Below are 16,331 nucleotides of genomic sequence, written 5' to 3' on the forward strand. Positions count from 1 at the left end.
ATCTTCCTGTGTGGCCATGGTCCCACATGATCTGCAGCACTTGTCAGGGGTGTCTAGGAATATTTGCCAAAGGATTGCCAAAGATTTATACCACCATGTTAAACATTTATCTCCAACATCTTGAAATTTTTATCATTGGGTAAAACTTCAAGAGAAAACAATTTACCCCAGTGAGTTAAGGAAATTGAAGTTATTTTCCAAAGATGAACCAAAAGGAGAGGAGGGAGCAGTGTAGTGACTGTCCAGGTGCAGGATATTTGAAGAACCAATATGAAAGCACCAACCAGGTTGTGTTACATATTTACTTTCCGGGTAACCCATTTTTCAAATTGTAGCAAAGTGACTAAAAATATTTACATAGGTATAGGACTTTTAATTAAAAAAAAAAAAAGGAATGCATCATTGGCTAAAATGTTGGTTCACATGCAAAAGGTTGCTTATCTGAAACAAATTTACTCTTGTAGCCCTTATCTCCTTGGCTCAAACCCAAAGATCGTGACCTAAAGCTCCTGGCCTATCCATTTGTTTTTTTTACAGATTTGCTTTGTGGTGGTTCCTCATTGTATCTTTTCCATTCCAGGCCCACTTACACCGATTTGGTTTAACCTAGCCTTTCTCTCAGGTCTGTTGAAAGGCTTTTTACACACTAATCACTTGATCTCTGTGCGTCACAATTTTTTTGAAAGGGGTTGTCTTCACAACAAACAGTCTAATTTGCGGATACCACTATACTAAGGTTAGCCTTAGGCTTTTGCTATTGGATCCCTTACACCCTTGATGTGGGGATGAAGAGGGTACATTTCTCCACATGCGGTGGCGTTGTCTGCGTCAGAGGTCCTGGTGTCTGATTCCCAGGATCACAAGAGTATTCCTCCCTCTGTCTCCCACAAATGTTTTGCTATATCACATTTGGTTACAAAAGACGCTTCTCTTAAATGTCCAGAGCGCAGCAGTTATTGGTTCCTAGATTGATGGCTGATGCTTATCATTGTATCAATGAGATCTAGGAGCTAATTCATTCCTTCCTAGACGGTAGTGTTCAAACCAGAAATTTTTTAAAGCTGAGTGGAAAGAACTGTAGACTAGTGGCAGTCTGTGTATTGTAACTCAACTTTTTATTACAGAACCCAAAAACAGGGATGTTTCTTTAAAGTGCAGATTGGTGCACACAGCTAAAGGGGGCTGGGGGGATCACTGTGGTATGACCTGTTATGGTATTTTTACGAGTCTCCTTTATACTGTGCTCTTCCTTCTGGCACTCAGTAGGAACCTTTTCCGACGGGGGTCCTGCCTTTTCTCTCCCTTCCTGCCCCCTCTCCCTCAAGGTTGTGTTGGCAGTGCATGTCTCCTCTTAGTAATAGAGCAAATACTCCTTCTGCAGATAGCACTTCTTGGCTTACTCCATTTGTATGAAACTTTGTTGACTATCTTTCCCAGGATTTATGGTTTCATTCTCAATGTTCTATGAGATAGTGTGTATTTTCTTTTGTTTCACTTTATACACATTAATAAAAGTTTTTTTTAGAACAAAAAAAAACAAAATGCATCTGATATACCATATGATTTTTAATGTTTTCCCACTAATTATTCAAAGTTGTTGTTTTTTTTTGTTTTTTTTAACAAACTGGTATTTACATAAAAATCTAAGTGCATGTTAGCTAAGCTTTTTTTTTTTTTTTTTTTACTGTACACATTATTTGTATATTTTTACACAAAAAGACAATGGCAAAATATCTTTATATAATTTAAAACTAATTTGAACCAATCCAATATATTAACTTTACAAAGGTATATTATTTTGCTATATAAAGCATCTGCAAAACCACATATTCTACTCCAGCATTATTGCACAATATCTATAGAAAAATATCATTTTTGTTTAAGTTACAAACCATAAAAATGCCTTTAGTATCGAAATGGGACAACCTTAGCAAACAGTGTCACTACCCATGAACTCAAACGAGGCAAATGGTATAGTCACAATCCTTTCTTGAAGGGGCCTTTTTTATAATGCAATAAATCTGGCATTCACCAAACATTCACTGCAGGTAAATCTTCAATGTGCATGCATAGTGACTGATGATGGTAGAAGTCACATCCACTGCTTTATAAATAAGTCCCTAGGAGTGACTCTTATTGAAGAGTTGAAAAGTCAAATGATAAGCGTGTTCCAGTTATAGACAAACACATATTTCAGTGGGGTTTAGTTCAGATCTTTGCACATTATTTAAGCACAGAAAGAACACACACAATACATATGTATCTCTTACTAACCATTATCTTAAAAAGGCTGCTGGGCCTCCCTTACTTTCTGGGACCCTGCATGCAGCTCTTCTAAATTCACCAGATATACAGATAGAACCACCAACAAGTAGCTGAAAAGCCACATTTATAGCCTAACAGAATGAGAGGGGTGTTGCTGTAATGCACCCCAGCACACTAAGGTGATGCAGCTTCGATCGACATGCATTGGAGAACTCCACAATGAGCAGATACACACTATGCAATGTGTTTCCGAAAGGGGCCCCATGTCCATTTTTAGAACATGCATTACCAGCCCATCCATTTTCAATAGGAGATGTAACGGGCTCCTAGAGATCCTGCCACACAGCAAAGAACCAGTATGAAATGCTACTAATGAAATTTTTATACCCCGAGTTACATTTCACTTCAGCTTTTCACTTGCTGTTCACTAAAAGGCACAAAATGGGGAAAATGGAAAATCTGTCAAATTGATTTTCTTCTCCAGTGTACACAAGGTGAAATTAGGTGTTGGTCATAGTTTAAAAATATTTTTACAAGTCAATTAAATCAGTACTGCATTTTTACTAGGGGTCTATATATAAATGTTTGTTCACAAGTTTCACCCTTTTTAAGCATTTTTTACCTATTAACATATTTTTCACATTATATTTTCTTAGAAAATGAATAAATTATAAGTAAAAGTTGATTCTCACATTTTCTGATTTCAAAATGTGCAAATTTGGGGTGAAAACATTTCTAATTGAACTCCTGGGGCCAACATAACAGAAAACATGAAAATTAAATTACAATAAGTCAATCTGATATGAACACCGTCACAATCTAACAGCAGCTAGTAAAAAAAAACTGCATAAAATATTGTAATTACATATGAAAACGCAAAAGATTGTAAGCAACCTGTTTGGTCCTTGATCAAATGTGGAGTGATCAGACATCTTGATCGAAATTACGTTGTGTCATGTGTATGAACAATTGAGAAAATCCAATTAGAACCTCCCGTCTGTTTGAGAATCCCCAGCGTGGTCCTGAGAATCACCCCATTCCCACGTGGTCCTGAGAATCACCCCATTCCCAACACCAATGATTAGAGGGGCAGAATGCCATACATGTGTGCTGTTCTGAGTACTAAAATCTAGTTCTTCATTTTAAATCAAGGAAGGGATAGAATCTGTCAGCTTTTGTTTGCTGACAGTTATCCTCTGGGGGAAATGACATCAGAGACTGTTGATCCAAAGAATATGAGATTGCCTTAAGCTGCGTACACACTTCCAATTTTTATCGTTGGAAATGAACGACGAACGATCGATTGGTCAAAAATCGTTCGTAAAAAAAGTAACCAACGACGCCGACGAACGAGAATAGTCGCTGGAAATGAACGACCGGACCGGCGGATCGGATTGGACGACGATCGTTTACCATCTATCGTGTGTACGGTCGTTCATTGATCGTCCATGGTCTGAGCATGCGTGATGAACGAACGTTCGTTCACTTCCTGTCGTGCACGTCACTTCCTGTATCGCTCAAACGATCGCATCTATTGTGTGTACAATATCTGCGAACGATCGTGTCATTATCTGCATGTACAGGATCGGTGCTATACGATCGTTCGCCGATATCGTGCAGGATCGTTCGTCGCTCGGAAGTGTGTACGTAGCTTTACATTGCGTAGAGCGATTTCCCTTCAGGGGGCGGAGCTAATAGGGTGGGACTCGAGAGAGAATCCCGCCTAGTGTGCTCCTGCCTACCCCTGAAATTGCCTAGTGGCCAAAAAAAGTTTGCTGACTACTGCCTTAGAGGTTCAGGTTTATTAGGCTATTTTGCCTTCCTCTGGACCAATTATGTACATATGGTTTTATCTTGAATATGCTGGTTTCTAATATGTTTTTCCCTAGTGGTTGAATTTGATGAACATCTTTTTCAACTTATGTAACCTTCTCTTTTATTTCTGGTAACCATCATCACTAAGGGAAAAAAAATAATATAGAAACCAAAATGTAACAGTGAGCACCGGAACACGACATCTACACTGTAATTGCTTCATTCACAGATGCCAGTGTACACAAGCCCTAAATCATTTAATAGGGACACCTGTTTCAGTGACAACTATCCAAAAAGCAAATTTCCCTCACTTTCCAAACATTTCCTCTAATTTAGGATTAGGGCTACATACACATGACTTTCACGATCCTTTCCAATGACAAAAGATTGAAAGATACATAAACGAGAGCTGTATACCATTAACGATACTTACAGCTCCATTCTGCTCTATGGAGAGGGGAGTGGGGAGAACGCTCTCTCCCCTTCACTAGTATTGCAGTCGTTTGCCGTTCATGGATCCTTAAGAACGGATTAATGAAGGACCTTGGACAGCCGTTGTACACACATCAGATTCTTGTCCAATGTCCCTGAGGCGATAATCGGATGAGAATCATCTGACGTGTGTACAATGCATAAGCCCTCAATAGGAAAGATATAACAGAATAGAAGTCCTGTTTGGACAAATATACTGTGAATGATATTAACAGTATCAGCAATAAAGTTGATTGGAAAAAAGATGACTCTAGCAGAGTGCAAATTCTAATTGGCCGCAAACAGCATAAACATTACAGAAGGTGTTTTAAACCTACTCTGGTCTAAACTAAAAATTGTATGTTGCTATACATACACTTTAATGGAAGTCTTCCCTCACTCTTTGTCCTCAGTAAATATAAATGACTGCTAATTCAATGGATATGAGGACACTTGTTGGAAGATTTCTCATTTTTATAAATCATATTCACCGGTAGCCAGCCACCTAACATGTAGATTTCACATCATTCAATGGAAAATGTAGGTGTCTATAACTTTGTCCACATTAATATATTTATATCACAGACAATGTTACATTCATCACCCCCAGAAGCTTTCAAAACTAAACAGATATAAAAGTGCTTCACTGTAGCTGTGCATTTGTTTTAAAAATGTAAATGTATTTTTACATACAGCTTACAAAAATACATGAATCTGTCCAGGTATCAGTCTCCGTCATCCCCTGTACAGTAGATTCTGGTAGGTAGTGAGAGGAGCAGTAGTAAGAGACAATTAGGTTTTGCTGCATGCACATCTGACATTAGGAAAACAAATTATCAGTTGTGTTTCTGCTTTCTTATAGTCCAGTCATCAGGCTGCAGGAAAAGAGGTGACAATGCTATATTACTTAGCTCTAAAGCTACATACAGACACTAAATAGAAGCCATTGTGAACAAATGAATACTCATCAATGAGTGTTCTTGCCAGTTTTTGAGTGAATGATTATGTGACGATGGGTCAGGTATTATTTGCTTTGAATGTCATTTATCTGGCATCTACACTGACCTTAACTGAAGAATCAGTGTCACCTTTCTGTTTGTGTTGTGAGCTGTATGAATTACAGAAGTGGTTGTACAGTAGTAAAAATGCTTTGGCAGATAAGACAATTCACATATATGTGTTCAGCTATCTGCCTGAAGTTCTGAAGCTTTGTTTTTCATGGTATGAAATGTTGTTGGGCTGCAAACTTCCTCCACCTCTTAGATTGTGAGCTTGTTTGGGCAGGGTCCTCTCCTCCTCCTGTGTCATTGCCAGTCTGTCATTTGCTACCTCTATTTATTGTACAGCGCTGTGTAGTATGTTGGTGCAATAAAAATACTGTTTAATAATAAACAGTGATAAACATGGGCAATTATTTCTGTCTTGTGATGCAGAAAGTGTTAAATCCAGACTCTGTATTGAGCAGACATTTAGTTCTATTGGTCCAACACATACAGTGGACCACCACTCATGGAGTATATGTGCTGCTGACTGGAACACTCCCCTGTCACTGGACCCTTTTCCTGCATAATAACTGCCCTGTAAATTAGAATAGATTAGATAGAATAAAATAGCTGCTAAGTAATTCCAGCACAGCAAGACATTATAAGTACATGAAATAACAAATACAACAAAACAATACAGTTTTTTTTTTTCAATAAAGTTAGAACCTGCAATAGTTAATTTATAACTGGACAACTCTGCTTCTGACGATAAATTGTCAGTGGAGGAGTCACTAAATCTGCCTAAGGAGTGTTGGAGCTCCCTTGTATATGTGCAGACAGACAACAGAGAGACTTAGGATGCCATACAACAGGGAAACCTACTAAAGCCAAAAATTAGTGTTTACATTGTAATTAAAGAAGCAGTAAGTAAAATATGCTTTAACTTATGACCAGCATAAGCAAATCTGTAACCTATTATCACTCAAGCTAAAAAATGTTATACCAATAGTGGTTAGGAAGCCACATAAATGCCTAACTTTACATTAATATACAAAACACTTCTAAATATACAAAACAGGTAAAGTCAGCATATATATATATATATACACTCTGCCATAAAACTTTTTAAAGCACCATTTCTAATGAATTCTGTAAAAGAAGACATAACAAAAAAGAACTAGCTTACTAAAAGATAGCCAGTAAATATATGGTTGGTATGTACTGAGACTAAGTGCAAATTTCGAGTGTGATGCATTACACAGACTAGCTGGCAGGCCAGTGATATTAGGCACATAACAGACTGCTGCCTCCCCTCATTTGTCTATGAGTCCAGCTTCCTTTATTTTACTGTAGAAGAATTTCTCCAGGATGTTTGCACATTTGAAGTATTCGCTTTCTGGAGGGTTGTATTCTCTGCAGTTTGTAAAGATCCTCTGCAAGTCTGCCATGAATAACTTCTTAGTCACATAATATCTGTTCTTCACCCGTTCACTCATGGTTTTCAGGTCTGGGTTTAAAATAAAATAAATATTTACTGTATATGCTGGTACCAGATGCAATATTAGAATCCTTATTTTACAATTACATACCATAACAATTATAGTAATTGAATTCGGAGTGCGATTTGGCCTACTTCATACAGATGTCAACAATAGATCACCTTCTAAGGAACCCCTAATTCACACTTCTAAAAGGCCATAATGAACACTGCATGCTATTCTATTCACTTCAATGACTTTCCCCAAACCAAATAGAGCCCAAAAATCCCAGGTAACAGAGGACACACCGGGCCAGAGCCGCGGACCATGTCTCCTGTACAGGTCACAGGCTCAAGGCAGTAGGCAGGTTTTATCTCCGGACACAACCCGCCCACTCTCCCATCGTAGGCTCAGACCAGGGATGGGGGAGTGGGCAGATTCTGGTCTCATGACATCACTCAGGGGTAAGTTTCTGCCCCTTTAAGTTTTATATGCCTGTAACAGCCCCAGGTGCAAAATTCAGCAGAGTATTCATTCATCTTCATTGACGTTAGCAATCCCGTGTGGACCACCACAGCTCCAGGATATGTAACCAAGACAGGAATTGCATGGAACCTTCTTATACAGCTCAGGAATAAGTAATTGACAACTTTATTGTCTACATTCTACCTCCCTAATGTGTGGCCAATATATCAGAGAGGTCCTATCTATACAGTTGTAATGTAATGTTTTCAACTGTGCTATAGTCAGTAAGTCTATACAACTTACCTTCATGCTTTGAAAATTGGGAATTCAAAATTTTGCATAATACTCTGTTTTCCAGATGAGCTACTCTATTTTTCCTAACAAAAGTTTATGGCTGTCCTTTCTAAAATTTTGTTCTAGTAGTTATTATTATGTGTGCAGAATGAACCAGGATGTAAACCTGTGATAAAACTGACCACTGTATTTTAGTACAGCCATGAACAGAGCCACTGTGGATTCACCCACAAACACTGAAGGAATAGAAAGGCTGTACAGCAAGGAGTCACATTGGAAAATGTTTTGAATATGTCTGAAATACATTTTATAAAAATCTGAATAAAGTAAACATAGTAGTTTGTCCATTCAAGACAAACCTGTTACTTTTCCAATTCAGGGCACAATTACAGATTGACCTGACAACCTGCCTCCTCTGTTTTATATTTTCTAATACCCAGGCAGCGTTGTCACACAGGTGCAGTGGGAAGCTTTAAGGTCCCTGTGTAAGCTCCAATGCAGCCGTTTACAAAAGGTTTTTACTCAGGGCTCCAGTAGAATTGAACAGCAAGGGAGAGCATAGAAGAGAAGTATAAGTAGTAAAAGTATATGAAAATGACAGGATTACTATAATTCTATGTGGATGTCCTGACTTTAGCACTGTTACCTGCTACTTAACACCATTATACACATAATAAGAGAAGATATCCATACAGGTGAATCAGCAATTTATGACAAATTCATAACATAAAATCCCTAATATAATTACCCATGGGAAATCTTATAACTTCATAGTATCCGGGAGCTTCTGTTCTTTTCACGGGTTCCATGAATGGCCAAGCACTTTGGTGACTCTTTAATAAAGGGGAAAGGCACAACATTTACTTTATTGGAAAAAACATAGAAATTGTTATGTACTAAGCAAACCATCAATAGTCATCACTTACAAAAAATGTCCTAATTTATGAAGTTTTGCTTTAAAGTGGAGGGTGGAACAAGTACATGAACAGATAGCGATCTGACAAACACTTGGGAATATGCAAAAGGATTTCCAGCTATCCGCACCAAACAGCAGTGTGAAACTGAATTGCAATTGAAAAGAAATTTTTGAAAGAAAGACGCTTATAAGACTTCAAGACTGATAATGCTATTGTTTTGAAAAGGAGTCAACACTTCATTTAAAAGATTTGAAAAAGAAATATAAAAAAAAAATACAGGAAAGCAAAAGCACTAGAAAGGAGGAAAACAACAAGATGCGTAGGACAATAAAGGAAGAATTTACAACTGGTGTGCAGATGCAGAAATAAATTTGGAAATAAACCTGTTTTCTTGGGATTGAAGCTAAAATGAAATATGTTTGTTTTCTGAAAGTCTGATCTTTGGGCCTTTAAGACATTTTGACCTCATACAATTCTAGATGTAAATAAATGAGCTGAGATGAACTCTAAAAAGCATTATTTTTGTGATGACGTTGATACTAATAGGAGCGTTCCTGAGTCAGATAAAATAGATTTTGATTTTCAGAGCATATGAAGGGTTAGTGACCTTGGGGATCTGGCTCTCAAATTAATCCAAAGTGTGTATGTATGAAAGGTAATGAAAGTCTATATGGCTGAGATCTAACAAATAAACTATTATTTCCATGGAAAATCTTTGGATCTGTTTGGAAGCTGGCTGAACAGAATCACACTAAACTAGCTTCAAAAACTAAAACAAAAACTTCAGCATCAGGCTATTTAAAAATGGCAATATAATTAGTTATGAAAAAGCTGGTTTATGATTTAAAGGCACTTAGACAATTATCTGATGTCAGTATATCTTAGTCCTTTGTAAATTTGGAAGAAAAGAGGGTAGGTAGGTTAGCAGGAATAAAGCTAAATTGTTTATATTGAAATGTCCTATCATGACATTTACCAACATTTTCCACCAGGTGTATAAGAGGTTACAACCCTTGTAGTCCTGTAGTGGGCGGGTCCTGGCATCATGAAGTCACTCTGGGGGAAGTTTCTTCCCCTTTGTTTGAAACTAACTCTTCCTGAGTTTGAATACCACTATGGATCTCTGGTCAGTGCACAGACTATTTTGTTTATTTGGGCTTATCAAATTTGGCAAAATTCATGCATACAAACAGATGGCTGCAAACAAGGTACAAACACACAATCTGATTAGAATTCATACTTGGCTTATCTGATTGGCTGCTGTGTGTCACTGTGCACAGAACTGCTGCTCTTTACTGACCATAAGAAATAATTCTAATAAGTGTTATTACAACGTGGCATTAGACTACATTTTGCAAAATTGAACTAAACATAGGGATAAAGGTGCTGCTGTTGGAAAAGCATCTCCAACTAAGCAGCCCTATTTGTCTTGCCCACCTGTTGGTCTACTGAAGTGATTTACCAGCAATCAAGCAGTTACCATTCTATCTCAGTCATGTCCAATAGAAGACTGATACACCAGTCTCAGGTGAAGCTGACAATGCCAAGTAAACAAGCAAGATTTTGCTATGTTCGTTTTAATCCAATTGGGTAATAGGTGGCAGGATTTACCAGGGAAGGAATGAATACATTGAATGCTGGGAGAATCTGGATAGTCAGTTGGTGTCAGCAGCCACCATCAGGCAGACCACACTGAATATTAGTCTATGTGGAAAACAAGTCATAGCATGTATATTCCCGATTTAACAAGTGGCTTTGATCATTACCTCAATTATTTTTAAGGTGCAACTGTCCTTTACACATTTTAATATTACAGAATTCTGTTTGTCAGCTTTCAAGCAGCTGACAAACAGAATTCTGCATGATACAAAGTGTGTCATGCATCCCATGTCACATGTGGGTGCTTACCTTTACTTGCTGAAGAATATTCTTTAGTATGTTGTATAGCTGATCCGGATCTTTTGGCTCTTTACTTGAAACAAAAAGATGAAAAAACAACCAAACAAAAGACAAAACATTAAGATGAAAGCACAACCAGACAAATGTGGAGACAGCAACAAAGAAAAAGAAATCAAAGTAGAATCAGAGACTTCCAGCAAAGTAGTAAAACCAGCTTCATTAAAAAAAATGACAATGAACCTGCCATAAGCCTGAATAAGAAAACTTTTTTTCTTCAGTACGTATGTATGTTCAGTATTATTTGCCCAGGTTTGTCCCAGACATCCCAGGAAGGGTATTCAATATGAAATTAAAGAATTAAACAATGTTCAAAGTACTGTAGACTAGGGCAGCCAATAGGATTTCAGGGTAGTAAATACTGAACTGTTAAAGTAAATCGATATGGGTTGTGTTCAGTTGCAATATTTTTTTTAAGTTTATAGGTTTTTAAACTTTTTGTTTTTTCTAAGAATGGTTTTATTACTATTTTATTTTGCCTGTCCATATGTTGGTTTTTCATTTCCTGTATCAAAATAGAAAGCAGGACTAAAGCTGCGTACACACTTCCAATTTTTATCGTTGGAAATGAACGACGAACGATCGATTGGGCAAAAATCGTTCGTAAAAAAAGTAACCAACGACGCCGACGAACGAGGATAGTCGTTGGAAATGAACGACCGGACCGGCGGATCGGATTGGACGACGATCGTTGACCATCTATCGTGTGTACGGTCGTTCATTGATCGTCCATGGTCTGAGCATGCGCGGTGAACGAACGTTCGCTCACTTCCTGTGGTGCACGTCACTTCCTGTATCGTTCAAACGATCGCATCTATCGTGTGTACAATATCTGCGAACGATCGTGTCGTTATCTGTATGTACAGGATCGGTGCTATACGATCGTTCGCAGATATCGTGCAGGATCGTTCGTCGTTCGTTTACCAACGATAATAATTGGAAGTGTGTACGTAGCTTAAGAGTTGTTCTACCTCCAGAAATGTTGTGATTTAAATATGGAAAAGAGGGTGAAAGAAAGAGGTTTTTATTCATCCCTGACCACTAACCCCGCATCTTAGATTCCCTGACATAGTGGGAACTTGCGGGGACCAAGCGCCATCTCCAGTGGCACCTCAGCCGATATCAGCCCCTAGATGCGTGATCCCCCCATCTATGAGGTGATCACCTATCCAACCCTGCAGGGTCTTCCCCTATTTTTCCTGTTTACCTGCATTAGTACTACTGCTTTCAACAGGTATGTATCTAAATATACCAAGTATGTAATTTTTTTTAACCTATCGCAATCCCAATACTTTATGTTCCCTTCCAATAAGTTGAATCACGCTATTACAATTATGTTATTTCACTCCTATTAGCAACCAACCTTTGCTGGGACACATCCTAAGCACAACCTTAGAACACGGTTACCACTTACGTTTATCAGTGTACTACCAACCAAAAGTAGCCAAATTGGCACTCTACATATCACATATATTAAAATTTATTTACCTGTATTACCAATTATAATTATTGTTATTATTATACATATAGTACTACACTATATACAGTTCTTAACACATAATAATTTTGCAGTGAACATCACATTATCAAAGCATACAACATAACTTAAAATATTAAATGAAACATTACTTGCACATGTTGATTCAAATTTATAATATATGCGTTAATATTATTATGTTAACAAATATCTCTTTGCAACTTTGAATATGTGAATTTTTTGTCACCTTTGTATGGTGTACCTTATTGTTATTTTTTTTGTACTGTATCTACACATAGACAGTAAAGTTCCTAAGCTCATACTCCCCTGAGGAAGCCTAGAAAGCCAAAACGCGTCAGGTCCGCATAAGACGAATACGGTAATTTGTTTTAAATAGCTAGAGCAATTTTGTCTAGAATATTTACTCCAGCCTGGTGACATACAAACTAGACTGGATATATGCTTAAGGGTATATGTAGAATAATTATGTATGAAATCTGATTTGTATCAATACATAAATAAGGATTTTACTAAAACAACTCGTGGGCAAAAACCTCTTTTTTTCACCCTCTTTTCAATATTTACACTTGGGATAAACCATATTACACGGTATTACATGGTAAAAAATACTTCTACTGTACTGTAAGGCTTAGTGTGCAACTTTAATATAAATTACCTCTTTTCTTTGATGCTTGGCTTCCAACCTGTTTCTTCTAAAAATAAAAAAACAAGACAGTTTGGGCATACTTCAGTTTCATATTGGTAACATATGCATATTACTAGAACTTACATAACACACAATACCCAATATACAAAGATAAGGATCCATGTGTTTAAAATAAAATTTCAGTAGTGTTTAATTAAAATTTACATAGCATGGCAAGTAAAGATCCTTATTCCTGTGGCGGTAAATTTTAATATGGTTGCAAATGCTATGACTTTAAAGGAATAGTCTCTAAATGTGTATTTACAATCTTTAAAGCATGTATTGTGACAGTACTAAGAAGCTGCTGCAATATAAATGCGGTCTGTAAAACAACAAATTGGGCATACGGCATTGACTGGGACCCCAGGCACAAGATAAATGAATATTTCATATTATTACTCTACTGTCTTAGATTATTTACAAGCACATTCCAAGAGCAAAATTCAAAAGCAATACATACTAATTCCTGGGATGCTTTCAATAGGTATTTGCCGTACTCCTTCTTTAAAACATGACAGTCCTGGATATACTTTTCTTATTTGTGCTTGCTTCCTTTCAATCATTTTCTTGATGATCTGTAAATGTAAATGCAGATGTCTGTTCACTATTCTAATGTATTTGCTTAAAGTAATACTGTAGCCAATTTTATTGGAACCATTTTATCAGGACAAAAAGTGTAGTGCATTCTACCCAAAGGAGGACAGAAATCACAGTTAAAACTTGACCAATGTTTTTACTATATTTCACAATTTTCAAAATTAAACACTTTAAAAGTCAACTATCAGTTTTAAAGTTTGCCCCAACCCCAGTCTATTGTCACTTTTGAAATTTAACTTGAAGATGGTAGGAAAGTTACAGTAAAGCAAATCACACATACTACAAAGTAGGTCAACATTAGAAGATGTAATATAGTCAGTCTATGAGATACCTACAACTGCATTCAATGGCCTTTGTATGTCTATACAAATGAACAGTATCGGAGGTCACAGTACATACAAACATGTGGTTACATACATGCGTCCAATAGGTATAAGGGGTTACTAAGAACCTCCTCTGGGAAAATCAAGGTTTCCAAAGTTGATGTTCAATGGAACACAAACAGTAATAAAGGTAAAGGCACAACTAGTAAACCTTTTTTATGTACAGAAATTCAACTATGAGTATATTTAACACAGAATGATCCAGCAGTAATGGTACTTTACCTCTTTCTGCTTTTTTATAATGACAGAAAATTCTGTATACGGTATTCTGGGATTTAACTCACATCCCATTAAAGTGGCTCCTTCATAATCCTTTATGTATCCAACATATCTTGCTTTAGGTACTTTAATGTCTTTAGAAAACCCCTAAAATATGTAAGAATGAAAAAGAAATAAACATACTATTAAGTATACAATACAACTTTTCATTATTAATGTGAAGAAGTCTGGTCAGCTTAGTCATAATATAGTTCATGCACTAAAGAAAAGAATGCATGACATATGCAAGATTAGGTCAAGGAATAGATAATAAATAAAAGCTAAGTTTAAAGCTCTACCTACATCCCAGCTACTTAAACCTTTTTATATAAAAAAATAAACTGAAGACTCAGTATACACTGACCATGTCACAGTCTAAATATAGCATGGGCACTGCCTACTGAATGAAGGTGTCAACACCATAAGCACCCAGAGGGTCATATAAGTAAATATGATGTTTAGCCAAATTATCTACATGAAATAATATTTCAATGTTTGTAGAGCAGTATATGGTAGTAAGGACACACTGCAACAAGACCAGTGGAGTGGAGAACAATAAAGGGCTGTCATTACTGATCTTCTGAAAATGCTGACTGGTTGTTATGCTGTCTCACCAGCTTCAATAAACCCAATAAGCATCAGAATCAGAATCACCAGTGTACTTCTGGTCACAGAGGGTATGTGACTTAATCTCCTTCTTCCAAAGTGTCAGCTCTGGGTATCTAATCAGCCTTTCTTTATGTGGCAGTACTGTCATATTATCTTCTAAAATTAAAATGCTATATATATATATATATATATATATATATATATATATATATATACACACACACACACATACATACATATACACACACACAATATCACTAATATGGACTTCTGACTTCGAGAAAGAAACTACACACTGTTAAAACCAGCAGGAAATAGCATTTTTAGAAGTAGGTCAGCAATGCAAATTCCTGAATTTTCTAGTAATAGATTTATTTTAAATATTTGTGGACAAAAAGTTTATTCAAAGTTACAAAAGCCATCTCTAGTACACAATGTCCTGTGCAACTGCTGGTTCACCTTTTGCACTTGCTAGAAATTGACAGCTGTCAAAATGACAGAGCAAAGGTTGTTGTATAAATACTAAAGTTGTAGAAAAAAAGTGTGCATAGTAACAGAATCTCCACATATCTCCATTTATTTTGGATCATCACACCAAACCCCTGGGGGTGAATAGAGAGGGATGGACATGCTGAGATATTATTCCATACCCACTACTCTACTGTAGAAGCTGCTTCTGTAAAATAAAAAAACATACAGAAGATAGCAATATAAAATGATCAATGGTACTTTTGTATCTACTCTATTTTATTCATCATTTAGCAGATCAAGGGGATGAGCTTTTATTTGCACATTTGTAACCATAATATTTGCACTTTTTACAATTTAAATTTTTTTAGTGGCCCTTTAAAAAAGAAACCCCAGAAAAAGGCCTTTATTTTATTTGTAAATAACTTTGTGATGCTATATACAAGGATCATGATTTAAATTTCAGGTCCATAAAATAAAATGTGTACATGTGATCTATGGTAAAAAATATTTATGTTTAGTAGGTTTTTTTTCTCGTCTAAAAATTGCAAAAAATGATTTTTGCTAAGTTTTGCCAAAACAAAGCACTGGCCCATACTTTGCTCAGGGCTATAGGGGGTGTACAAGTGTGAGAACTGAAATGGTCGTGTGTAAACACATATGGGAACATTATTGCAGTTTTTACCATAATGTCATTTTTTTGTGACTCACAGTTTTACAAAGTATATTTGCTTTTACATATTTCTTTCCAAGTGAATGTCTGTGACTGTAAGTGTCTTATCCGTAGTAAAATAAAATGAAATATCTGACTGAACTGTGGAAGAAGACATTTTGGATTTAAGAGCAAGGGAACTCTGTATGCCCTACTGAATAAAGCTCTGAATAAAATACAACCAAACTCTGGCTGTAAAGAACAATATATGCTCACATGCATTTGCAATGGTTTTTTGCAGTAACTCATTTTACCTGTTTCTTGAAATAGCCTATTGCATATTCATCAGCGTAGGTAAGGAAATTCAGTATATTATGTTTAATGTGATATTCCTTCAAATGATTCATTAAATGAGTACCATAACCCTGCAAAATAAAAACACAAAGAAATGACTTCTGTGCAGTAAGATTGCTCTCTGAAAGTACACTTATAAAAAGTATGACAATCTATTTAATGTTACATACTATGCTTTTGCTT

General features: G+C 36.5%; 1 protein-coding gene across 2 annotated transcripts in view; it reads right to left on the minus strand.

Moving 5' to 3' along the window:
* Window positions 1-1,553: 1,553 nt before the first annotated feature.
* Window positions 1,554-16,331, minus strand: part of KAT2B (lysine acetyltransferase 2B) — a 54,266-nt gene continuing 39,488 nt past the window's right edge. The window contains exons 12-18 of one of the 2 annotated variants that reach the window (XM_072412419.1): window positions 16,109-16,219; window positions 14,030-14,173; window positions 13,288-13,402; window positions 12,798-12,834; window positions 10,597-10,660; window positions 8,520-8,604; window positions 1,554-7,041 (exon numbers count right to left, since the gene is read on the minus strand). In XM_072412419.1, coding sequence (XP_072268520.1) covers window positions 6,848-7,041; window positions 8,520-8,604; window positions 10,597-10,660; window positions 12,798-12,834; window positions 13,288-13,402; window positions 14,030-14,173; window positions 16,109-16,219 — 750 coding nt within the window. In that variant the 3' untranslated portion in view covers window positions 1,554-6,847. The remainder of the gene's footprint in view (window positions 7,042-8,519; window positions 8,605-10,596; window positions 10,661-12,797; window positions 12,835-13,287; window positions 13,403-14,029; window positions 14,174-16,108; window positions 16,220-16,331) is intronic. The other variant, XM_072412420.1, reaches the window with a different exon arrangement.

The sequence above is a fragment of the Pyxicephalus adspersus genome, chromosome 5, assembly GCF_032062135.1.
Source record: "Pyxicephalus adspersus chromosome 5, UCB_Pads_2.0, whole genome shotgun sequence".
Taxonomy (NCBI): Eukaryota; Metazoa; Chordata; class Amphibia; order Anura; family Pyxicephalidae; genus Pyxicephalus; species Pyxicephalus adspersus.